This window comes from Megalops cyprinoides, chromosome 1, assembly GCF_013368585.1.
Source record: "Megalops cyprinoides isolate fMegCyp1 chromosome 1, fMegCyp1.pri, whole genome shotgun sequence".
In the NCBI taxonomy this organism is placed as follows: Eukaryota; Metazoa; Chordata; class Actinopteri; order Elopiformes; family Megalopidae; genus Megalops; species Megalops cyprinoides.
Genome location: NC_050583.1, coordinates 55205283 through 55230769, shown reverse-complemented (window position 1 = coordinate 55230769; position 25487 = coordinate 55205283). Strand labels below are relative to the sequence as shown.

General features: G+C 39.8%; 1 protein-coding gene across 1 annotated transcript; it reads left to right on the top strand.

Moving 5' to 3' along the window:
• The first annotated feature begins 1218 nt into the window (after nt 1-1218).
• Nucleotides 1219-23902, top strand: reep3b (receptor accessory protein 3b). The gene is made up of 8 exons (XM_036544230.1): nt 1219-1530; nt 12214-12286; nt 18248-18324; nt 18611-18731; nt 19324-19437; nt 20916-21060; nt 23402-23538; nt 23726-23902. The coding sequence occupies exons 1-8, from the start codon at nt 1499-1501 to the stop codon at nt 23795-23797; spliced, it is 771 nt and encodes a 256-aa protein (XP_036400123.1). The 5' UTR covers nt 1219-1498; the 3' UTR covers nt 23798-23902.
• Nucleotides 23903-25487: the final 1585 nt, after the last annotated feature.

Sequence of the window (25487 nt, the reverse complement as noted above, 5' to 3'; positions counted from 1 at the left end):
TGTTGTTTGAAATCTGTGAAATGCTCAGGACTTCGTGACAACAGATAATTCAAACATGGTATTATTATTATTAATGTTGTTATTATATAATATAATATTATTACTACTACTACTACTAATAATAATAATAATAATAATTATAACAACAACAATAATAAAAATGGCAGCAGCTAATATTATTAGCATTCTCTTACTGATAGCCTATCTTCCATATCTAGACCATATTTTTCTTGTTTCCCGGTGGAGAAATTACTCTGACTCCCTATTGGGTTGTCATCATCTGTGGCTGAACTGTACCCTTTCCAAAGATCAACCACTATCACTTCTGTCCTTGCAACATTATGTACTGTTCCCTCTGGTATTATTGTGTTTTATTTGTTTTGCTGTCGTTTACACCTTGTCCTATCGACTGTTATTATGTTTGTATGATTATATCCGTGAGATAATAGTCTCTGTGTTAATACAGTTTTAATAATTATTTATAACATAGTTTTTAGAATCTGTGACTGTAAAAAAGATATATGAGAAATTGGGAGTGTGATCACTGTTAATGGGGTGAAAAGTCAACAGAAGCTTATCATTTAAACAATTGAACTGCTAAATAAACATTCAGCTGACAAGTAATGTGATTATGATTGAAAATTACATGGATTTTGGGATTAGGAAACAGAAGAATTGTTATTTTAAAATTTCACTTGGGCCATTGTCCTCTGAATATTATGAAAGCCCCAATGTCGCCAGCAAGACATTTTAGAGTAGAACCAAAAACAAAGGAACAGGCAGTCATAACCTGTTTTAACTTGTGATAACCTACAGGCCATAGTGACGCTGTTTCGTTACTCTTCACATTCTTCAGAGGTTCTTCCCTGTAAAGACAACCAATGCACTTCTGCTCTACGTGATAAGCCCTCAAGGCAGTTTTGTCTTCCTTAAGGACAAGGGGCATGTTTTAGTCAACGGATGTCTCAACGCTGTCTACACTGATTGGCTATAACGCTCATAAAACAAGTCTGAGCGCATCAGCGTAGAATACGTTGAGTATTTGTTGAATGTGTCCTCTTCCGTGCTTGTGAGAAGTAATTGAATAGCGTTTCGCTCAGCCAATAATAATGCAGCATAGACGTAAACGTTACACCGTTAACCAATTGTGTCACGCAAGAGGCAGACCTTGTAAATTAAATTGAGTGACGTCAGTTTTGCCAGAAGTAGCAAGCGCAACCAAAGGAGGTGTCCTGTGTTGGGGAGAAGGAGAGATTTAAATAAAAAGAGGAGAGCACTCAGGTGGCTCCGTACAAGGGCGAGAGTGGTGCGTCACGTAGTATCTAACAATAACTTTGACTGTTTGTAGCCAGTCAAATGTCCGATCAGTTATTCGATATTAAATCTAAGGTTTGAGAAGTTAACCTTAAGTTTTCGAAACTGCCCCGGTGTTGGCCCTCGTCAGCCCCACCGGGCCCTCTCTCCCCCAGCTAACGTTAGGCGACTGAGTCGAAGAAAGATGGTGTCCTGGATGATCTCCAGAGCTGTCGTGTAAGTCGAACACTAATCCTGAATAGCTCGTCAGATAAACTAACTTAAATTGTCACCTTTTATTATATTTGTTGGATGTTTCCTATATTTAAATTAGCTGGCTGCGAAACTAGGTAGCCTAGCTTTTGTTATTGGAAAGCTAACGTTAAGTGGCTCGCGAAAAAAAAAACTTAATTTCTGATGAGTTTACATTTAACGTTAACGTTGGCTAGCTGCAATTTGTCGTCATCGAGCTAGCTGCCTAACGTTAGATGGCTATTGTGACTAGCGTGCAACTGCTAGTAAGCAAGGGTTGGCTATTGCAACGAACGCAGCTAGAAATTCTGGGTTGGTGTCTTTCTCGCCTTGCTAGCTAACGTTATCCATCTACCTACGCGACATAGGACTAATGCACAGTACAGACGAGGTCACCCTCGGCTACTTACCAATTGTCCAGGGTCTCCCTGATCAGCCAGCAGCAGCCATCTATTTTAGCTAGCTTTATTAGCATGCTAACTAGCTAACGTTAATGGAGATGACCCCCACGTGATGTACATTGCATCTCGGTATTTTCAGCAAATGAATATTGTTAGCCAGCAAAGTTTATGCTAATTTAGCCAGCTAAGCAAAGGTTGTTGCAGAATGGCTAACGTTATCTAGCTAGCTACTTGCTAATGTGTTTTCCTTTAGATTCTCATGGAATGAATTAGTCATCGTAAAATTAACATTTCTGGTTCGTTACAGGTAGCTTAATCCTTAAAATTACTAGACTAACGTTATATGTCTGTGTAGATGTATAATTTCAATGTGGTTTGTTTTGTACAATATTTAATGCTTTTTTGTTAAATGTACTTTGTACTAGCGCCTATGTAATTTAGTGGATTTAACGGCTGCTAAATGACAAAATGTAACTGTATGTATGTTTTATAAATGTTATATAGTTATATTACATTATATATAATATTTGCTCTAAAAGAGGATGTTATGGCTAGACAATTCAACCGTATAGGATTCGTTTAGTTATCTTATCCAATCGATGCTAGTTAGCATCGGTGGCCAGTTGTCGGTGTAGCTCCGTAGAAGATATTTTTAGGTCATTTAAGAAAACGTTACAGGCAAGTGTCATCCACCAAATACCAATGCTTAGTTAGGCTAACAACACATCCAGTTTTGGTAAAATTTAACTAATTTATCAAAATAAGCGTCAGTGTTGTGACATGGCATCACTATTCCTAGTTCAACACCTAATTGTAAAACATTAAACTAGGAAACCATTGTGATTGTCACGAATAATGTTATCAACTGGTTAACTAGCTAGCTGGCTTCCTAGTGATAAAAAGTTTGCAAAAGATGACACCATGGCGCAGCTTGCTGGTATACTGTCATAAGCTAAGCTAATGGATGGATTCAATGCATTGCCTGGTAAGCATTGGTGGGGCATTGTTTATATTTAGAGATGTAAAATATGTTGTGTTTTATCTATAAGGTTATTTTTTCTGCATTAAAGTTATCTCGAGGCCTATCGATTTTAGTTTTTTTTTTATTGGAAAGTGGTAGATAAGAGAACTTAAGCATCAAAACTAACGTTATTCCACATAATACACAAATTTCTTCTGATTTGTTGCCTAATGATGTTCAGTTCGGTCACATAGATAAATCGCATTCAATGCGTTATTAATTAAAAAAATGTTAAAGTGAATTGTGAATAAGCCTTTGAATTGTGAATATTTAACTTTGTGAAGTTGCCGTGTAGATTTTTGGACGTAGTGAGGTGTTTAAGTTGCAATGCAATCTGAGGCCGAAGAATTTTCCTCTCATGGCATGGAACACGTTTGGCAAGATTTCCAAGATACAGGTTTCCGTGTCGATCTTTCCCTTTGTTTTGGCACTTATTACTCACTTGTGATGGGTGCGGTGTAGATGTCATTCCATGTTTTTAAAATATCAGTCGGGGTGATGAGTAATTACTTCCTTGAATGTCACTTATTCGTTCTTTGTGTTTTTTTTTTTGTTGTTTGTTGATCGCTGGTCTGATCAGTTTATGCAGTATCACCATGGCTGGATCGATTTCTAGATTAATAGTAAGATTTTAGTATTCTGTTTGTCAGCCTATGTTAACTAGCATATTCAATTTCAAAACTTTGTGTGTTACCAGTTCGCTCAATCATAAAATTCAGCTGTGTGAATTAATATACATATAGAAACAGAAAAAAGTCAGATATAAGTAGTCAGATATAGGTGGATGAAGTGTGTGTATGCCTATGTGGTAAAATATAACATGCCTGAATTATGACTAATTTTATGCAGTGAGGAAAACATCAGTTGGCAGTCTTTCAGGGTTTAGTAACTGGTTCTGTTTTTATTCTTATTTGAGACATTTCTATCTATCTCCATCATCATTTGGCTGGCTTCTTCTGTGCACATTTGTAAAATGTAGCGCACTTTCTTTCTGGAACAAGTAACTCTTCCTGTGCATAATAGTCAAAAACTGGTGTTTGCAGTGGCATTACAGTTTGTTCATTTGGAAGAAGAAGCAATGGAAAAAATTTTTCTGACTTTAGTTGTTCCACTGTATTCGTTGCAAAATGTTTGCCTTTTTAAGGAAATGAGGAAAGAGTCCTCTACCTCAGATCTTGAAACAGATGTTGAGCTCTGTGAATTTTCTGCATCTGGCTTTCTACCATGTCTTTGTGCTTGGTAAGGGCCTTGTGGTGTACTGTGTCAGTGTTTCTTAGCAGGAAACTCAAAGCTGACCTGAAACAGAATGTCAAGGCCTGTCTGAAGGTTTTATTTTTTCAGCTGCTTGCAGTGAAAGTGAGGCCCCCGCTTCACAAAATTGTTTCAAGAACTCTCCTGGCAGGCACCATTTCCTTTGAGTCTCCGTTTTATGAAGAAATGCTTCATTCTGTGAGAACATTCGGCCAGGATAATGTGCAGCCTGCCTGTTTTTGCTGAGTGGAGACAGATTGGTCTCTGTCATGCAAGTTTGAGGCAACAGTGTACAGGCAATAAAAGGTAGCCTGAAGTGTACCATTGAGCTGTTTGTGAAGGCACCTAAACATTTTAAATTTTTGCAGTTTTAACTTGTTTTTCATGTTTCTCAAAATTGAAAATGGGTTGAATGCTCTTAGGAAAGGCCAGAAAGTACTTGAATATAAGCACAAGATAAGTAGCACTCATGTACAAGAAATGTTTTTTGCTTTAAAAAAAAAAGAAAAACGCACCTTTGTGACTAAAACTTGTGGTTGTTTCAGGCGACACAGCTTCCACCATTATGACTGTGCTGTGACTGACTGTTCTCTGAACTGTGGGTTGATTGAAGTAAAGGGTCAGTATACCATGTGAAGTGCCTTTCATGAGTGGTGTAGATTTTCAGAAGTGTTTATTTTGTACCTAGAAATCACAAGGAGAAATTTTTGCAACGGACCAGTAAGTGCTTGTTTTGAAATCTCTTTTTCAACTCGGAGCTGTAGGCTGTGTTGTTGAAGTGCAGAGGGATAATGCTGATGTTCCAGCACAATTGAATTGTGCCAGTGCTTTGAAAAATCCAACACAAAGTGATGGTTAAACTGTAACAAATATGAAAAAGATGACAACTATATAAGAAATGGAATTAATGGAGTTGGAATGGAATTATTGAATGAAAAAAGAGAATGCTAAATGGAATATAGAGAATTATATTAAACAATAGAATGATACTAGGCAAGCAGAATGAAACTGACATATTGAGGAAGTGGCAGTACATACAAAGTTTGCTTATACCTTAAATATTAATCTCGTAAATTAATATATAATTAGTGCATGTGACGCATGTGTGTGTGTGTGTCTGTGTGAGTGTACAGTACACATTTATTTTTATATATATATAGATTCTTAGTGGTGGTGGCAGGAATTTGCCAAAAGTGTATGGGGGCATTGGGAGAGATCAAACAATGTTGCCAACAGAGTGAAAAGTGATAGCCACAAAAAGAAACAAACACATTTTCAGTGCCAGCACTTCTGCAGCTGCTTTAACACTTGGCTCCCTGGCCACCCAAGTGAGCACTTGGTGATGTCACACAAAGAGATCAATTGCCAGAGGAGGAAGGGGCTAGAACGGTCTGGAATATACTGTGTGCATTGTGGGTATATGTCCAGATAACTGCATTCACTGGATACAATTCAGTGCATGCTGCATACAGGAAATGAAGAAATATCACTGTCGTGTGCCAGTGGGCTTTCATTTTTGAAGTGTGCCATCTCCGTCTGCTACATGCAGACAGCATGGAGCTGTCAGTGAAGTTGGATCCAGTTAATTCAGAATTACCAGTCTGCTGATATTATCGCAAGGTGCATTCACAAGAGCCAAGAATGTGTTCCACTTCAATGAAATGCAATATCCACGTGGAGATTCAAAACTGCTGATTTGTTCCATTGCGGGGCTGACTAGAACCAAAGTTTCTGGGCTCGTTTGTTAAAATGGTTTCCTGTTAGAATGACCTACTATTGAATGCTCAAATCACTGTATACATTACATTCAATTTACATGTATGAAATGGTGTGCTGGTTATCATTAACATATATTGTCAGATTTCTTGATAATCAATTATTCAGTGGTTCAGTGTACTGGTCAGTGCTTATAATCAGATATTTTTAGGATATGTACAGCATATTTGGCTCTTCTGAAAGACCATTGTTTATAATGCACTCTTAAGGTTTAATTTTAAAGGACTTTTTAAAATTCAACCTTTCTTGTGTGTCAATTTCTTATGGGTTGTGTGTGTTTATATTTTCAGTTCATTTCTTAATCAGTTTTACCATTTACACTGTTTTTTGGCTGTGACTACCCATAAATCCAGGTCTGGTCCTGTGTGTTTTCTCTGGCATCACAGGTGGCAACACAGTTGTTCAGTTGTATGTCAAACGGGTGTTGCTAGCTAGGCAGCTGGTTGTGTTTTTCCAACGTCTTATTGATGACTTGTGCGATGGAAGATGGACAGATACAAGGGGTTTGGCCAGGGTTCGTGGAGCCCTGCTGGCCCCACAGATGCACAATATGTTGTAATATTTAATTTGTGTTTGCCAATTTACATGTTTTAAGCTTTGTTACATGTCATAAGCTTTGCGTAATGAATTGGTCTGATAAGGGAAGTAACTGCTACACCCTTAAAGGTAATCCTTTCCAGTGCAGTCACATACAAAAATATAAATAAAAATCATTTTAATCACAAAGCTTTCTTAAGATTTTCACTCTGTACACGTGCCTGCAACATCTGTGTACAGAAAGCTCTCACACCGGCACACGTTTGCTTTGCAAACATGGCATTGTGTCCTTGTATAATAGAGCTGAAAGAATGAAAGATGTAAACCTAGAACAGATTCCCACTTGAAAACATGTAATACTTAAATATGAGTGGTATGACAGTGTCTTTTCCCTGTGAGTTACCGTCATCAAGTGAATAGGCTTTTATGTTATTTGTTTTGTGTGATGAAACAAAATGTCTTTTGAATAGTAAAATATTACAAGGGTCGCAGATAATAGAACGCACAGTTTCCATTTAGCTGCTTTTTGTAACCATGAATGCTCTCAGCGACAGTCATTAAGTATGGATTCCCCATCTATATGTTCTGTGGATTGCCACTGTATATATAGTATACTGTATTTCCCCATGTCTAACTACAAATAGATAAGGACTTGCTTCTATTTGTATGGATTTATATCAATTTATGAGTCATTTATTTCATAACATAATTCATACACTTCTGTCTGGTAGATTGTCTTCTCACATTTCCTAAAATGTGATGCTGTCAAAGGTTTGGAGGCTGGAAATCCTTACAGAACCTCATAAGCAGAAAATTGTCTTCTGGACAGTCCTGTTCCATAGTTGTGGTTCCATGGTTGGAAAACATTTTCCTCCATAAATTGTTTTATTGCTGGATTGTTATAGAAGTGGATTTCTGAATGTGAATGGGGATGATGGCATGTCAGGGAAAATGCATACAGTGTCATGGGATTCACATTTCTCATTGTAATAGGAAATTTATATGTGTGTGTTTTGCCTGATCAGATCAGAACTTTTTGCCTTTTTCCTCTTTTGTTGCCTGCCGTAAGAGATTATTGATTCCTGTCAAGTGGAATTAATTGACTGCTAAATGCCTAGTGTGGAGTGTATATATTGTGATTGATATATGTAGAAAATATGGTGATTGCCAAATAATCCTAGAACAATAAGCTTCCTTTTGGCATATATTATTATTGTTGTTATTACTACTGTTATTTTACCATTTATGTCAAGGCTGTAATTATTCGATATCTAGAATATTTACTGTTTGTTTTCCTTAAGGTCTAGCACTTGGAAACTGCCACTGTAGAAAGTTGACAGGTTGCATTAAAGTATTTGAAATGTGGGCACTTTCCATGCAAAAGGTCAGACAGTGGTTAATTTGTGTGGATATCACTTTAATATGTATTCAAACAGGAACAAAGGTAGAGGCATTTCATTCTTTCTATTTTTAATAGTTCTTAGCAGTGTATGTTAAATTTACGTAATGCTTGCACCCTGGCCTCTTGAAAGGAATAAACAATGAATGCAACATTTCATTGGTACATCGAATTGATGAACTGTTTTTCAGTCATCATCAATAACATTTTTAGTGAATTAGAAACCACCTGTCAATACACTGGACTGAAGTTCAGATATTGCTGAAGATTCACATATTGCGCAAGATTGCCTTCTGAATAGGTTTTATGGTGCAAATTGTTTTAGTATTTTACATTGAAGCACTTTTGCCTTAATGCACCTTGTTCAGATGAGATATGGCCAGTACTGGACAGATAAGTTGTCACTCCTTCACTGTACTTCAGTTGGCTTAAGGGGAGACCATGCTATTGGTCTTAATACTAATACTTAAGAATGGAAATGAATGTAATCTCACTGGTTTGAATGTGGGCCAAACCCATTCTGGAATATATTCATGTTCAAAAATGTTTAAATGCTCTTTTGCACCTTCCTACTGTATTTTTCAGAATGAGAGCCACATAGTAATACTGTATTCATTCCCACTAACAGTTGTGACAGATGATTGATGAAAATATAATTTTACATCAAGACATTGAGCAATTTCGCTATATATGGGGGGTTGTTTTGTGTAAGGATAACTATACAAGTTTCAGCGCTTAAGATGGAAAATGCAGGAACAATGATGTAAAAAGTCAAGAATTATCAGCAAATGAATTCCTTTTCATTTCAGAATACTGAGAGTGATGCAGTTTTTATGTGAATAGCTGGGATCTTGTCTGGTTCTAATGAGAGCGGAGTTGGTTTCAGATTTAATGGTAATTTTCTTCTAATGTGTGTTCACGCTGGTATCTATCTGAGCTGCATGATTTAATTTAAATGTGTCATCTTTTGCAACAGGCCTGCAACAATATCAATTCATGTAGGCAGAGGCAGATTTGCACAGTCCAAGCTGATAAAAACCATGGCTAAATAAACGAAAATACGATTTATTAACTAAACGGGCCGCCACAAACACAAGTGGCTGTCACGGAGACCTTCAGATTGCTGTGTTCCAGGTGCAGAAGCTTGTGTAAGGTCTGGCGCTGACTTACTATTGTTAGAACCCTGCAGCCCTGTTGTTTCTATGGCAACAGAAAAATAAACTGCTGCCAAGGTGGATCCCTGGATAGGGGCCATGAAACATAAAACTGAGCGAAAGTTTCATGTTATATAAATACATGGTGGATGAGTTCCTCGAGCTCAGGCGATTTCCAACAGCATACGAATGGTCAGGAGAACATTTCATTTCATAATACTTTTATAATAAGGGAATAATGCCGCACTGTTGCCTGGCAGTAATTTGTCAGTTTTGTGCTTCTGAGTGGCTTTCTTTATTTGATTGTTTGAAATGTATAACTGGATGCTTTGTCCACAATTTGTCCATAAATGTAAACGTTCTGTTTTTTTTTTTTTTCCTTTCTCAGTAGTGTTCACTCCGTTTTAATGGTTTTCCCCACTGCTGGATCGGCCTGAATAATAGATCACAAATCATTCTGGCAGCAGAATCAAGTCAAGACTTATGTTATTCGCTGGAATGAGCAGATCCTTTTCAGAGGCCTAGATTTGCAGTGCAGATGATTGCTCTCTCACTGGCTTCAAAGAGGAATCCAGTCTTTTAGGTGAAGCGTCTCCTTCCACAGGGGCTCTCAAATTCTCCACACCTGTAGCCCACTTACTGGATGGATACATTATTCTGTCACTCACCCCTTTTTTAAAAACACCCCCAAGTGTTGTTCAAATTTTGTAAAATGTGTGTCAAAATAACATGCATGTACACTAGCCAGTACACTTAATTTAGTGTGAATGTCTATGGAAGACCCAGTAGCAGGGTTTTGACCCTCATCAGCTGCATCACACATGGGTGTTAGTCTGGATCAATGGGTGTAGCTCTCGATAAAGTGCAAAAGTACCCAGCAGGCAGTAAACGGTTCAAATAGTAAAAGTATTATATGTAATGCAGTTTCATGTCATTTGGTTTGCATGTGTGAGGAAGGTATGATGTACTGGCACACACAACTGGAGTACCTCCATTTATTCTCCTGCACGTTCAAAGTAGGGCAGTTTTTTTTCTTCAGTTCAGTTTGGGGGGTCATACTTGGAAGGGCAAATTATAAGATGGCCACGGCTGTCGTTCCGCCGTGGTTGTCGTGTTTGCAGTGTACACACTGCGCGCTAATTGCCTAATGCAGCTGGAAAGCTCGAACGGCGAGGGCCCCCTTGTCTCCCAAGCTCTATACATAGTTAAACGGGAGTGCCCACAAATCTAGCAGAGTGGAACGTAATAAATTAGACTCAGCTGAAACCAGCCTCCAGATGAAAGGCTGGCGTTGTTCCCATCTGGTGTATTAACGCAGGTCATCTCCTCGCAGGATGGGCCCGTGTTTCTCCCTCCCTCCCTCCTCGCCGCTCGACTGATGGCTACCAAAACACCGTGTTCTGAAGTGTCCCTAATGCTTCTGCATACGAGGCGCGCTTACCGCTTTTTTAAATGCTGTGTGCGGCGCGTGAGTGGTTTCCAGCACAACTGTTGTTTAATGAAATGAGTGGGAGGATATTCATGAGACCGTGTAGGTTACTTTGGCAGCCAGTACTTGAGAGAATTTCATAGATTGCATTATGCGTGTATGGCTTGTATAGAAAACCGCTCTCAAGAAACATTAAGACCTCTACTCCTTATGACCAGAGATGAAATTTAATTAACTGTTAGGCATAGATGTTTTGTGTTGGATGTTTTGTTTTTGGTTTATATCTCTACTGTCTGTTTTCACTGGTGTTTTTTGTTTAGAGGGAATGCAAAATTTTACTTTACAAGCGATTTACAGTATATAACCAATATTCTCAACAAAATGATGAATGTAGATAAGGAGTGAATAGAAAACATCTGATCAGGTACCTCTGGACCTGGGCTATGTCACAACTTTTTGCTCTGGGGTAACTTTTTACAGTCACTGCACCTCCATGTTAAGGCTGGCACTCCCTTTTGCTGTCTACCAAGTAGTGCTACCCCCCGCTTGTATAAAAGTGATTTCTTCACTATTGGCTTGTTTCTTGTCTTGCAGATCATGTCAAAAAAGGTCATTTGGATGCAAACAAATGTAGTAATTTCACTGGAATGAGGGGTAGACCCACTGACACAAATGTATGGAACACACAGTGGGAATAGTGCTCTGTTTGTGTTAATGAGTTCTGGCTGGATCATTTGAAAACCCATTACCTGCTCTCTCTCCCCCCTCATCCATTTTATGCCTATAAAGAAAATGCTGACCCCTAATGTGGAACCTTTAGCACCTTACCCTTGGGATATCCAGATTTGCTTGCGATACCTGAAATGAAAGGTACATTATACAGAATCACAAGCATTGCAGTATTGTTGTCAGCCAAGTTGTGTTGCATCTGTCTTTAATACAGCCAGTTTCACAAGCTGACCAGATGGCTGTAAAGCCTCTTAACAATAGTTAGCAAGGTACGTCAAGCCTTTCAAACTTGTATGTTCTACCAAACGTATGTGGGTGTAGCCATACACAAAACATGTTGAAGTGTCAGCTGATTTTTAGGTACCAGGTAGCAAGTAGGTTGTGTTCACTTTGGAGAGGAGGCTATTTTAAGATGGATTTTCATTCATTCTCTTGGCGTGCAGCTGTGCAGCTACAGAGAGAAGAAAAATATCATTTGTATCACTTGTAAAGTTTATCATTCAGTTTGTCATTAACCTAGCTAGATAACTTACCATTGAACATGATTTTCGCTTACCTGAAACACGACAGCACTGTGTCTCTGTCAGCTCTGTTGTCTTGAAAATAGCAAAGTATTTAGCTGCAAAAATTAGCAAGCCAATTAAAATGAAGTTGCTGTAGAAATTGAAATTGCAGTATCACATCTCAGATTGCCAATTTGTTCACTGGCTATAGTGGTAGGTAGGTGTCTGAATTCTACCCTTGGGTTTGTCTGAACGGCAACCACCCCCATCATCCACCAGTGCGAGGCCGTTGGGCCTACAGAGAATCCCGGGTAAACAATGGAATAGATGGAATGCAACCCAGTGTTTGTACCATCTTTGCTTTTGCATTTTTTTGTTTCATAATTCTCTTGTCCTAAGGGAGGAAAACTAAAGTATGGATATTGAGATTAAATGTGGGTCTAATCTGTTTTTCTGTCTTCTTCGCAGGCTCGTCTTTGGAACGATGTACCCAGCTTACTACTCCTACAAAGCTGTAAAAACCAAGAATGTCAAAGAATATGTAAGTATGAACGGTACACAGTATAGCATTTGTATTACACAAGGAATTCACTAGTGAATGTTACAAATGGTAGAATTTTTATTACACAAGGAATATATAAGTATGGATGCTACAAATTATTTCAACACTTGAAAGAGTGAATTGACAGTAGTCAGTTCTGTACTGAAGCAATATTTGCTGCGCTTTGCGTAATTCCAGATATTTCCAACAAGGCTGTATTCAGAACAAGTCCAGGCATGTGAATGGGTGTGAACTGCCTGTGACAGTGGATTAGAAAGATTGACGTGTCTTCTCCGTGGCAACTTGCAGCCGAGCTTGTGTGGGCCTGGCTTTCGTCCTTGAATGATCCAAGCAGGTGCCTTTTAGGAATGCTAAGCAGGTCACTGCCCGCAATTGTCTCGGTTGTTTTTCAGTTGACAACAATAGCACCGTCCAGAATTTCGCCAGCATAATTTTTTTCTTAAATGGTCGCCAGTTTCTTTTGGCTCCTGTTTTCATTCTGTGACCCTTAGGAGTCTCGACTGAATCCTGTCCAAGATGTTGTCAGACCCTGTGGGAAAAATCGCTGCACATATGTACGGATAACAGTGTGATCCGTTTGTGCCGTAATTGCCAGGGTATGTCACCGAGGCCTCCGCTGGCATCGAGCCTCATGAAAACGGTGACATTTTCATTTGTTCAAAGGAGAGGCCATTTTCAGGTGTTTTTTTTTTCTTCCTTTCTTCAGTCCATTATTCTGTCAGAACCGTACCCCGCACGCTCCCGTTCACCAACTGCTTCATCCCTTGCTACCTCGTGCAGCCTGTCACAAAGATAAGCCCATTCTGTGTGATTAATTGTTTCCAGCCCATTGAGTGCTCCTCAGATTTGTAGAAAACCAGGATTTCTGCAATGCCTAGATGTGAATTGATTTGCACCATAACCTTAGACATGCCGCAGACAATGTCTGATGAAATTACCATGTGCTCCTGAAAGCTGTGCCGTTTCATTCTATGAAATGTTCTACCTTGGGGCTTACTCCAGTATTGCAATTCTTGGAAAAATACGGTCGAACCAAGTCTTGTTGTTTTTACAATAACTTTTACAAGACATTTGTTACACAGTTCTTCTGGTGTAAAACCGGGTGTTGGTGTAAATCTAATTCTGTGAAAAATGTGAATCGTTTTATTTGTGATTCTGATTGCCATTTTGAAAACGTTGAACCTGTTGGTCGAGTTCTTGTTTTATGCACTGCATTACATTTCTGTGTTTGATCGCTCCAACAGAAGGCTCAGCAGCATGCGGGGCATTGCTGCGTAATAGCTCACATGGAGAATGGTTTCACATGTAGAGAGCCATTTTCTGTGCTGGCTGAATGATGTAATTTATTGCAGTCTTTCTGAAATCGGGCCTGGAGGCTATAACAAATATAGCCCTAACCTGAGATGTGCAGCTACACTTTTGTGCAGAACTAAGCTGGTTTCTTTTACGCGTAATCAAGCTGCCTCCTTTGTCTCTCATTGGGAGTTACTTTATTTATTTTTTATTTATTAGAGTGGTTGCTCTCTGTCCTGCAGTTTGAGCTTAATTAGAGCCAAGCCTGAGAAGTAACACCACATTTGAAACGTAGAGTCAATTTTTGATCACACTGAAAGTGCAAATGCAGTGAATGTTGTGTAGAACAATGCAGTACAAAGCACTGTTTAATCTAAATTGTTGAACTGCATACAGTATTCTGCTGCTCCAAGGTAACTGCTATACTGCTGAGGGGGAGAAAAGCATACTAATAAATATAAAAGGGTAGGCTATGTTAGATGAAGGGAAAAAATGCCCATTGAAATTACTATACTTGTATTTCCAATATGCAGGCTTGAAAAGACACTGGCTATATATATATTGGAGGGATTTGATATTTTTGCTTTTGCTTGCCTTTGGAAGGCGGTCTATACTGTAGGGCCTAGGGATGGGAGTCAAGAACTGGTTCCAGTTGAGAACCGGTTCCAAATTGTCCAATCCGTCAGAATCGTATGCCTCCGAGGTTATCAATTCCTTTTATCGATGCCGGCATGCTTTTCTGACAGTTGCGCATAGGTTCTTTGCATATGACGTCACAAACCAGCATGCTTTCCAGATGGAGGGCTGGCAACTGGAGGCAGGTTCTGAGGCAAGTTGGCAACGACCACCAACACTGCAGCAATGCCTATGGTTTGAGGAAACATAGGAAACAGAAAACATAGCTAGCTACATCTGTGATATTATCACCCTGTGGTGTTTTTTCTGCAGCTATACTAACTTCCTGAAAAAAAGAACCTTTGCAGACCAGATTGTTAGGAATTGAATGTTACCTTCCCACATATGCAACGCAATCAGTACTGTTGGTTGTGTAATAAGTATTAGGAGTTCCGCAGATGTAGCTAGCTATGTTTCCCGCAATATCACCACCCTGGTCTGTGTTTTTTGTCAGTTTTAGCTAGCTATTTAGGTAACAAAATAACTTGAGCCTTAACTTTCACAAAGTGGTCACTACATACATGAGCATTGTCGGACTCCGCTCCACCAGACTTAAGACGGACGTTTTTGATCCATGTCTGCCGCCGTTTCTCTGTGACTTTTTTAAACGTCTCCCCTTTGTGTACCACTATTTTTGGGACTCGAAAGTAGCCCTTGGTTTTTTTCCTGATTTGATCGGTTGGAACAGCCATAAACAGTGCAAGCCATAGGCATTGCTGCAGTGTTGGTGGTCGTTGCCAACTTGCCTCGCAGTTTTAGTTAGCTAGCTAGTTAGAATTGTTTATTTTAGCAGTCACTTTTATATTTGTTTTCCAAGTTATATCATTTTAAGAAAAAGAGCATTGTAATTTGTTTTAACATGTTCAAATGTTATTTGGCAGACATTCTACACTGGGTTCAGACTCAGGTTTTCAGCGTCAATGCAACTGTTTTATTATCTCTGTGTAGGCCTACTTTTTTTTTCCCCCACAGAAAATTGATCAGGAATCAATAAGGGAATTGATAAAGAATCGAACCAATAAGCAGAATTGATAATGGCATTGGTATCAATAAAATCTTATCAATTCCCATCCCTAGTAGGGCCACTGCATGGCTGACGCATTGAAAGCAAGACACTGTCATTTTAAATCCTTGTTGTGATTAGATGTAATATCCCTTTATCCTCCGAGGAACAGCACCAGCAGTGCAGCAAAGCACATGTGCTGCCGTATGCGGATCATTCATTGTTGTGTGCGCTGCCGCGGTGACATCTGTCAGGCAGAGCTATGAAAACTGTATCTGTACCGTTCAGGATGTGTGTCGTATCGTCTCCATGACAGCAAGAGGACGAGACCTCGTTTGCCCTGGTTTCAAGATTTTCGTGATTTTTACCAATATCTTTACACTTCTGTAATCCTAAATTTTTTTTATCTGCAAATGTGTTTTTTATGTCAATGTATTATATCGAAGTTGTGTTTTATATCGAAGTATTTTTATATTTGTTCTCTGGTCTTTATTTGTATATTTTTGATTGTATTAGTGCATTAGTCACTTCACCTACTTTCTTAGTTCAGGCAATCTGAAAAATGTATAATCAAATATAATGCATTCATGCCTTAAAGCTTGAATTCCATCTGGCAGTTTTTGGTACACAGTATAATCTTTTTAGGGATATCATTTTCCCTGATTTAACGATTTGCTGTTTGGAAATCTCGCATGGACCAGTCTGGTAGGCCAAGCTGATTTTAGCACACTTTGAGTCGTAGCTGGCAAAGATTTTTGCCTCCTGGCAGCCTGCCCTTTGCAGTGGAAAATCCTTTTTGTTATGCTGTTGAGACACTGCTCAGTGTGCTGGCCGGGCTGTCTTACCTTTAAGATTATGCAAAGGTAGAGACCTACACTGGCCTACAGCCGCTGTGCTTGAACCCATCCAGGGCTATAATTGATTGCCTCACGCATTGAATGACTTGGTGCATTTAAATTGACTTGTGTAATTTAATTGAACATGTAAATAAGTTAATAATTAAACTGTTACATTGATTGGGGGGGGATCTGAAGATCAAAGCCATAGGCCAGTTACCTGCATTGATGGTTGCCTGTATGCATTTAATTCTGTATAAGTACAGTTCCATGTCCCTATACTTTAGATCTGAAAGCTGACAGTTCTTGTTGAGGTCCAGTACCATTGAGGGTATTTAAACTGTGAAAAACAGTTAAAACCAAAGCCTGACTGGCAATAAATCTGGCACCCTGCCCCTGACAGGACATAAGAGCTATGCTTGAATTTCCTGTCACTGAACAAGGAATGCATTGTATTTTTTGTTTGTTTTGGCTTCAAAAGCCCACTTCAGTGTAGATGTGATTTTTATACTCTTAATGTTCAATAGAAAAGCCCATTTAATTAAGCCACCGAACTTAGATTTTACTGGCAGGGTTTTCCAAAAACGGAAGGAGCATTCCCCATCAGAAAAAAAAAACCACACCATGAGCTTGAAAACAAGTCACGACTGTGGTCACATTTGTCTGAGAATACATGCTGAATGTCAGACCAGTAATTGAGAAACCTTTTTCAAAGCAACTCCAAAATAGACTTGGACAAATCATGCTTTGTACCCTGATCCTTTTTTTAGCCGGGTATACACTGCGGCTGGCTTACATGCGTATATAGAAACGTCTGTTTTTAAACCAGAGGTCAAATTTCTTTTTAGACAACACATCACGTTATAACATTTCTTGATTTATATTTTATCTTTAACTCAACCATGGTATCAGTTCCGGAAAGCTGAATGTTCCATACATACTGCAAAGCCCTTTGGACTGAATCCCAGAGATTTGTTCTACACCCATCGTGTTCTCTCATTACTTATGTCCTACGGTATGGTTAGTTGAATGTTGTGCTCAGGCCTTATATTTTAATTCCAGCCTGGATAATTACAGACTTGAGCGATGAATTTGCACAATGCCTTTCAAAAATAGGCGCAGCTTTTTGGTGGACAGCAATCAGTGGTCAGGCCTTTATTTTGTTTCTGTAACTGCACATGTCAAAGCTGCTGGAACACGGGGAGAATTTTTTGGGGCCGATTTAGATTGGCAATGTGTCATCTTGCCGTCCTCCTTGGCCTGATGCAATACATCGATCACTTACAATCACAGGGCTGCTGGAGGTTCACAGCGAGGTCACCAATTAAATCTGACATTGCTCAGAGTAGTAATTCCAGCACTGCATAGATCCATTCTGCTTTGTTCACTGAGGCTGAAAATATCACCTAATACCTCGGAGAGCCTGGGCTGAAGGGTGGATCACATGACTGTCTGCGTTACCTTTTGAAATTGAAATGCTCAGAAGCCCCTGGAAACCTGATGGAACTGGAGTCGCAGTGAGGAAAAGGGAGAGCATACAAAGTAGGCTGTTGCACAGAGGCTTGTGCTTGTGTGAGGAGGGGGAGAATTAACACAGCAGTAATGATTTTCACACTTGGGTGTGTTTCTGTATTACGCCAGGAAAAGGAAGGGCTGCCCGTTTTTTAACTTTAATGAACTAATCTCAGTGGTAAGATTGTATTCACCAATGAAACGTTAAGAAAATTCTGTAGTAAGCAAGTTGTGTAAAGCCCACCCCTCCCCCAAACAGGAGAGACGGGGTTTGGATTATCTGAGTCCTGTTAGGGAGCTGTTCACATTGCAGTCAGAATCAAAATCAATGCATTTATAATTAATATTCTGCCAGCAATTTGTTGGAACATTATGAGCTCATCTATGGCAAAAAAAATTGACGTGTGTATAAGGATTCGTGGTAACTCAAGGCGTTTTTGCTACAGTTGCTTGCCAGTGCTGGTGGGCTGGGACAGGAACATGCTGATATTCCATCCCTCACGTCACCTCTCCTTTATCTCATCTCCTGTCCTCTTGGTTACAGGAAGTACCCTTGCTTAGGCCTCCATTCATCTAGAGCTGTGTCAGATGTCCCTTCTAACTTTGTTTTGCTGTCCCTAGGTTCGCTGGATGATGTATTGGATTGTCTTTGCACTTTATACAGTGGTGGAAACCTTCACAGACCTCACGGTCGCCTGGTAAGATTGATATGAAATTAATTATGCCCATTGACATTACTTTATGCAAATGCATCATTTGGTTGATTGCCCTTGATTGCATTATACCAAGCAAACAAGTAATTTTGTTTGGTTTTTGTTGTGTTGTCTTGAGTTATGGGAGGTGAAAAACAATCAACGTTTAATGAAATTAAGTTGCCTTTAATTTTGAATTAATTTGGAGGAATTCAGAGTTAATGAATGCAATTATGTTATATGATTAATAGGATGCATTTTAACACAGTTGCCATGTCTCATGTTATTGAAGGTTTCCCCTCTATTATGAAATAAAGATTGCCTTTGTGATCTGGTTGCTGTCACCCTACACCAGAGGTGCCAGTCTTATCTACAGAAAATGCCTGCACCCTCTTCTGTCTTCAAAAGAAAGGGTAATGCTTTTTCACACTGTGTTTTGAAAGGTGACAATTTGTATTTTTCTCTAAATCCTTATAACTAAATGTTTTTGGGAGCATGTTTTTAGTTACCTTTGTAAAAGAACTGAAAGCAGTGTCTTAAATCAGTAAAGTGGCATGCTATTGTTACATGAGGGCTTGGAGGTTTTTGCACCCAGAATAGCAGTTTGGCTTTAATTTTCGACCTAACGTGGTTACTAACTCCCTTAAAAAAGCTAAATTATCATTCTCCTAATGTGTAAAGCCAAAGTGTGTTGCTTTCAGGTGTGCAGATAAATGTGTATATATGCACATGTGATTTTTCACCAGCGTTTTTACACGTTGGCCTTGCCCGTGACATATTTCAGAAATTCAGCAGATATTTTCATTCATTTTTGACTGACATTAAGGTGGCTGTATGGGCTATATTTTTGTTGACCTTTGATTTCACTAAGTTAATACCATGTGAAATAAATGACAGTCGTGGGTCTTTGTCCTGTATTATCTCACTGCATATTAATTATAAATATTAGACCACAAAACTGCGTGTTGATGCAGAGGGAGTAACCACCATTGTTGTTTTTATAAGGAAATTGATGACTACATTGTCCAAGCCAAAGAGCGCAGCTATGAGACCATGGTGAACTTCGGCAAGCAGGGCCTAAGTATAGCTGCAACCGCAGCTGTCTCTGCAGCTGTCAAGGCAAGTGTGGCGCTACATCACTCCTCAGCACACCAATTTCTGTGTATGACGCAAAGATCAAAACAAGCCCTTTGGTTGTCGCCCGCAGAATTATCTGAAATGGGCCAGCACCCTGTTTTTTTTTTTTTTTTTTTTCCATTACTCTAGATTAGATTTCTTTTTCGAACCCACGTGTCGTATTTTCCTTTGATGTGAAATTATAGATCGCATTCATTTTGTTGTTGCTCTGCGGTTTCATTCTTTGTCAAGCCCAGTGTGAAGACTTCTATTTGCAATTGGTCATGAGGTTGCTAACAAAAGCCAGAGCCTGAGCTGAAAATTCAAAGCGGGTCATAAGAGTACATTAAAAGTACCTTTGTATTGGGTTGGGGGTTTGGAACCTTTCTCATCTTATCTGACAATCATAAGGCCACGTGTGCTTGTGTACTTGTATACTTTTATACAGACATTGAGAACCACTTCAGGCTGGTTGAATGCTGATGAAAACTTATGCTAATGGTTATAGGAGCGTGAATCAAATGCAACATATTGAAACTGTTGTGGCCGTTTTTTTTTTCCATTTCAAAATTAACCGTCAAAAATGTTACAAAAGAGGGACTATATGTGAAGTTAGCAATTTTGAAAGGAGACCCTTATCAGAACAGATTGCTGCATTGAACTCCCTCTGTAAAATGCAGCCTGTGAGCTTGTTAAAAGCCTTATTCGGTCTTCGTTAAGAGTGGCATCGATCATATTCTCAGAGGCTGTTTTTTTTTTCCCATGTCTTTCCACCTTGTTGTCCTAATGACAGTGTTGCTCTCTCTTTCACCTTTGTACTGACAAACTGTCCTATAGGGATACTGCACTACTTTCGTCTGTTCTCTCCCACACAAATTGAGGTAATGGCAGAACGAAAATACAGCATGAAGACATTTCGTATAAGTGGTCCATCTTTTGACTCCCTCTGAAATTTTTCTTTTTGTTCACAGAATCCAGTTGTCCATTTATTATTTTTTTTCCATTTGGTACAACTGTGGTGATGATGCACATTTTAACCACTAACTATCACTCAGTAAAGATCACATCATCTTATCACATCCTCTTATCAAAAGATTTCTTTTCTCATCCTTTGTAAAAATGATTTTTGGAATTATTTCATCACCACCACCTTTTGTGGATTGTTTGAAGTGAAGTTTCAGCACCAGGGTTGTCAATTTTAAAATGAAATGTTTTTTTTTTTTTTTTCACCTCACCATCTAATTTAGAATTATGCAAATAAAGACAATGAATGTTCATATGTACGCCCCCCCCCCCCACCCCCCATCCAAAAGCACCTTATTTTTCATTTGTTTTGCATGTTGTTTTTGCTGTAATTGCACTAAGATGTTGCAGTCTGCACTGTAAGGGTGCAGGCGCAGGTATTGAGCAAAGGCTGTTGCGAAGAGGAAGGGTAACATGCGAGTTGTAGCAGGGTAGACTGACTGATCGTGTCTGTGCAGGGACAAGGAGCCATTACTGAGCGCCTGAGGAGTTTCAGTATGCATGATCTGTCACAGATCGACAACAGCGATCCTCCCAGCCAGCTGTATCCAGGGTATTCAAATCCTGGCAGGAAAACCAAAACGCCCAGCACAGAGGATGATGGTATGGGTGTTATTCTGTTCATCCTTAAATGTATACTCATCCTAAGGATATAAAATCACTTGCTGAAGTGCTGTACACTGTGCATTAGCATTTCTTCCTAGCAATTTCCCTGGCTTAATTGGCACCAATTATGTAATTTGCTTGTTTACATTTACACCTATGCATTTTGAGAATAAACTGAAGTCATTTGTTTATCTGTCTTTGGATGTGTTATGATTTACAGCCAAAGACTAGTCCAATTAAGCGGTTAAGAGTCGTGCTTGGAGCAAAAATGGCGCACACGTACAGCCCTTCAGGAAGCAACACTTTTGATATAAAAAGGCACCACTGTTATCAAATGTCCCTTTTCCCCCTTTTTTCCAGGTGGTTCTGAGATCTCTTTTTTTTTCTCTCTGACTACAGCTGTGGTGTTGCAATCAATAGTCTGAACTGCTAAGTGCAAAGCTTTTTATGAGCTGCTCTGCCATTTACTGTGAGGAAGAGGATGGCCGTGCTGTGCTGCACTGTAGATGAACTGAAAGCCAAAGCACTTCCTCGAGGCCATTTCACAGATGTTTTTCATTAAAAAAAAAAACTGAAAAGAACCCAACATTTTTTTTCCCTTCTCTCTACATAGACGGTGGCATTATAGTTGCACCAAATGTAGATTTTTATTTACCTCAAATGTGTGTGCTTTCTTTTTTGGGGGGTGGGGGGGTGGGGGTAAGTAATAACGGCTCGTTCTAAGCATGAAAGGTCTAGAGGAGCTTTGTGGGAAGATGAAAAACCCATCTCTCTGAGACTGTCTCTGAGCGGAATACGTAATGTCGTCTATCTCAGTATGCTAATGCTCGGTGTTTGAAATTCCACTGGCATCCAGGTCATTTTCATCTTGTCTGCTATAAAGCCATCATAAAGCAAAGCATTTAAAATGGCAATGCTTTCCAGACTAAAAAGGGGATGTTATCAACTGATCAAGTGAATTAGTGATTGAGATTTAAATAAAATGTAGTGGTGTTATATGTCTATCTGCTTTTTTGTTTGGGGGGGTTTCAGCTGAAGAAGCCATTTAGAGCTATTTTCATTTCATTTTTTCTTTTTGTCCTTGCTTAGGTTGTGGGAGTCTGTGTGTGTGTGTGTGTGTGTGTGTGTGTGTGTGTGTGTGTGTGTGTGTGTGTGTGTGTCCATTCAGCCTCCCTGGACTCATCATTTCTTTTGAATATTTAGACCTGTTTTTGCTTTCAGTGAAGGACACATTTTGCCCGTGAATCTAGGCCTGACATGGTACACCTCTTCTGTGATGTGGTATCCATAAAAAAACACGAAACATTTCTTAATAGATGTGTTGAAATCAAATTAATAGAACCAAATGGTTTATTTTTGCTACGATCGTCAAAGGAAATGATCTTTTAATTTCAAAATGTGCTCAAGCTTGACAAACTCCAATGGAGCTGTCAGGTACTCAGTTTCCTGCTTTATTTGTCAAAGAATTGTCAGTCTTTTGTGTGTCTAACTGAAGTAATTACATACTGGTTTCTGCTTATGTTGCAGAATGGCTAAAAGAAAAAAAAGTAGCCTAGGAGAATTAATTGTGTGGTTCTAAATCCCAAGGAAGTTGTTCTATTCTAGTAATTGAAAACAGACGTGGATATATCTACACAAACAAAGGAAGGGACAGAGGCTCTTTCTGTATCTCTGGTGCCCCCTTATGGGAGAGATTAGAAACGGACAATGAAAACAACATTGTCATAGGTAAGAAGCAAGCCTCACTTTGTGTTGTGGCAACACTTGGTTTTCATCAGTCCGCTGAGCCGTCAGCCGGCTGGTTCGGGGCGCAGCGGCTTGTTACAGTGCGTTATTTCAGGGTGGCATGTGGTGTTTTTCTCTCTCCCTGGCACCGGCCTGCCCTGTCTCCTGGGGCCTGGGGAGAGGCTGAAGGAGGCAGTGCCAGGAGCGGACTGAGACCAGTAGGGCATGGAGCTGCAGCTGCTCTGATCCACGCTCAGCCTTGCCCTTGCTGAATCCAGACTCGCAGCCCAGTGAAGAGGGAGGTCACATGACACACTCCCACGACGGGTGGAAAGGGAGAGAGGGGCTTTATCTCCAATTGAAACGTTGCCATCTTGAGCGTAGGCTTAAGGCAACGATTGTTCCGCGTCGTAAGAAAACCCGCCTGTAAGCATGGCTGCGGTCGACTTCTGTGCTAACAATCCAGTATTTTTTGCGGCGAAGGCAGGCTTGCACTGCAGATTACTTTGATCATATGAGCTGATTCACACAGTCCACAAACCTAACTAAATTCTTTTGTGTTTGTTTTCCCCCTAAAACACATACATGTCTCAGTCTGACTTTTCTGTTACAGAGTATTACCCATATGAGCAAGAGGAAAAGACTGATGAAGAAGTTGAAGCCACTTTTTCAGAGGATGAGGCTGTTACACAGCGCGGTCTGAGAAGGTCCCAAAGTGTGAAAATATCCCGATCGAAAGTGCGTCGAGAGGTGCGTCAGGCGCAAGCCCATTACCACTAGATGGGCGTTATCAATATATAGTGTTTGGCTTTATGCTCTTTTTATTCTGTGCTTATGCTTGTTGGTAATAGTTGAATATTTGCATTTAATTATACATAATTGACAGAAATTGCCATTGTTGCAACACACTTAAATATTTGCTTTAAATAACACACAGGTCCGCTATGGATCTCTGAAGATTAAAGCGAAAAGACGACCACAGCTGAACTCCGTTAACTATGCACTATGAGAGTTCCAAAACTGCCCAAACTGGACTACTGATTTCAAGATGTTCCATGAAAAGGAAATGGTTTGTAAATATTCTCGTAATCTGAAATGGTTGTGGGTCCTATTTCTTTAAACATCATATACGTTAAGGAACTTCCAATACTAATTGTTGCAGAAATTATTTATTGTGAATTTCTATTAAAAAATCTGTACAGGTGCATTTGTATGCAGTTCAGATTTATTTTTCTCTTTTGTGTTTTTGTGTGGTTAGTTTTATTTCTGTATATCTGCTTGACTTTCTAGTTGTTTCTTTTTAAATTTTAGTGAATAGCCAGAGCTATCTTGGTACGTCTGCTTGAATTTGTAGTATTTATATTTTAATGACATTTTGAACATTTTTGTTGAACATAGGTTTGTTTGTACTGTATTGCCTTACAGGTGTAGTGTGGGATATTAGTTAGCATTTTAATATTACATGATTGTGAATATGCTGACACACTTGACAAAACAAGAGACCAAAAGTGTCCCTTATTGCCTAATGAGGAAAGAACCAATGACAAAACTGAAAGGGAGGTGATTTCAGATATGTATAATATACAGTGTCTTGCAAGAAATTGGCTCGTCCAGTTTCAGTGGCTGCTTTTACGTAACTAGCAAAGCAAAGGTTTTTACCTTCTTTTGCACATGTGTATAAGCCTTTGTTATCTGCTGTCCTTGTCCTCATCTTCTCATTTTGTAATGTCCGACTCTGGGATGAAATGACCGTAAATTAAAACCTGGAAATACCAAAGCTCTATATACTGTACCAGTAACTTGATGTTCAGGTTGATTTGTGTGGTAATCTGAGTGGTTGTTACCTTATTTGTAAACATGCATATGAACAAAATAAAATCTGGGTAATTATGATTGGTGCAAATTGTGATTTGTTAATGTTTTGTTATTGTGCATCTGTCTGCTGCTGCAGCTGAATACTTTGCTTATAAATTAATGTAAACGTCACAGATACAGTTACTGGGAAATGTACTGAGTGGACAATTCCGGGAGCTCCTCCAGATTTGCATGTGCTGAGAAGCATGCAAGGTTAATTCAAGGGCTGGTGTGTGAAACAGACAGGAGGTGCCACTACCAAAAAGCCCCTCCAGCTCATCGGGGTTAACTTGGCAGGCGAGGGAAGACTTCAGGTTCCTGAGAGCGTGTTAATGAGTGGAACCTGTGGGAGGCTGGCTCCGAGGGAAGACAAGCTGGCATCCCGCGCTCCGAGCGCTCGGTGGTGGAGGGCTAGGAAGATTGCCACGAACGCCGAGCGCACGCCAAGAATTGCTCATCGCCCTGCACACCTACGGCCGCGCACGCCGCCCCTCTTCTACGGCGGACGGGGCGGCTGTTAGCCCCCGTCTCTGCCGCTTTCAATTTTCGCCCGTAAAAATCGTTTTGTCCTCGATTGGGATTGATGGAAAGGTTTGCTTTGCCGAGCCCCCCTGATGAATGCTGCCACTCAGGTTCAAAACAAGCGTGGCAGGCAGATCTATCAAATGAGAGCGCAGATTGTGTTTTACCCAGCCTTGGAGATTGGCTGCTGATGAGGATTAATGCCCGTGCTGCTCCTGGGAAAGTTGGAGTGTCTGTATTTCAGTACTTCTGTGGATCAGGAAAAGCAGGTTTTCACAAAAGTGTTTACACTTTCAGCGCACCAAGGAGGACATTTCAACTCC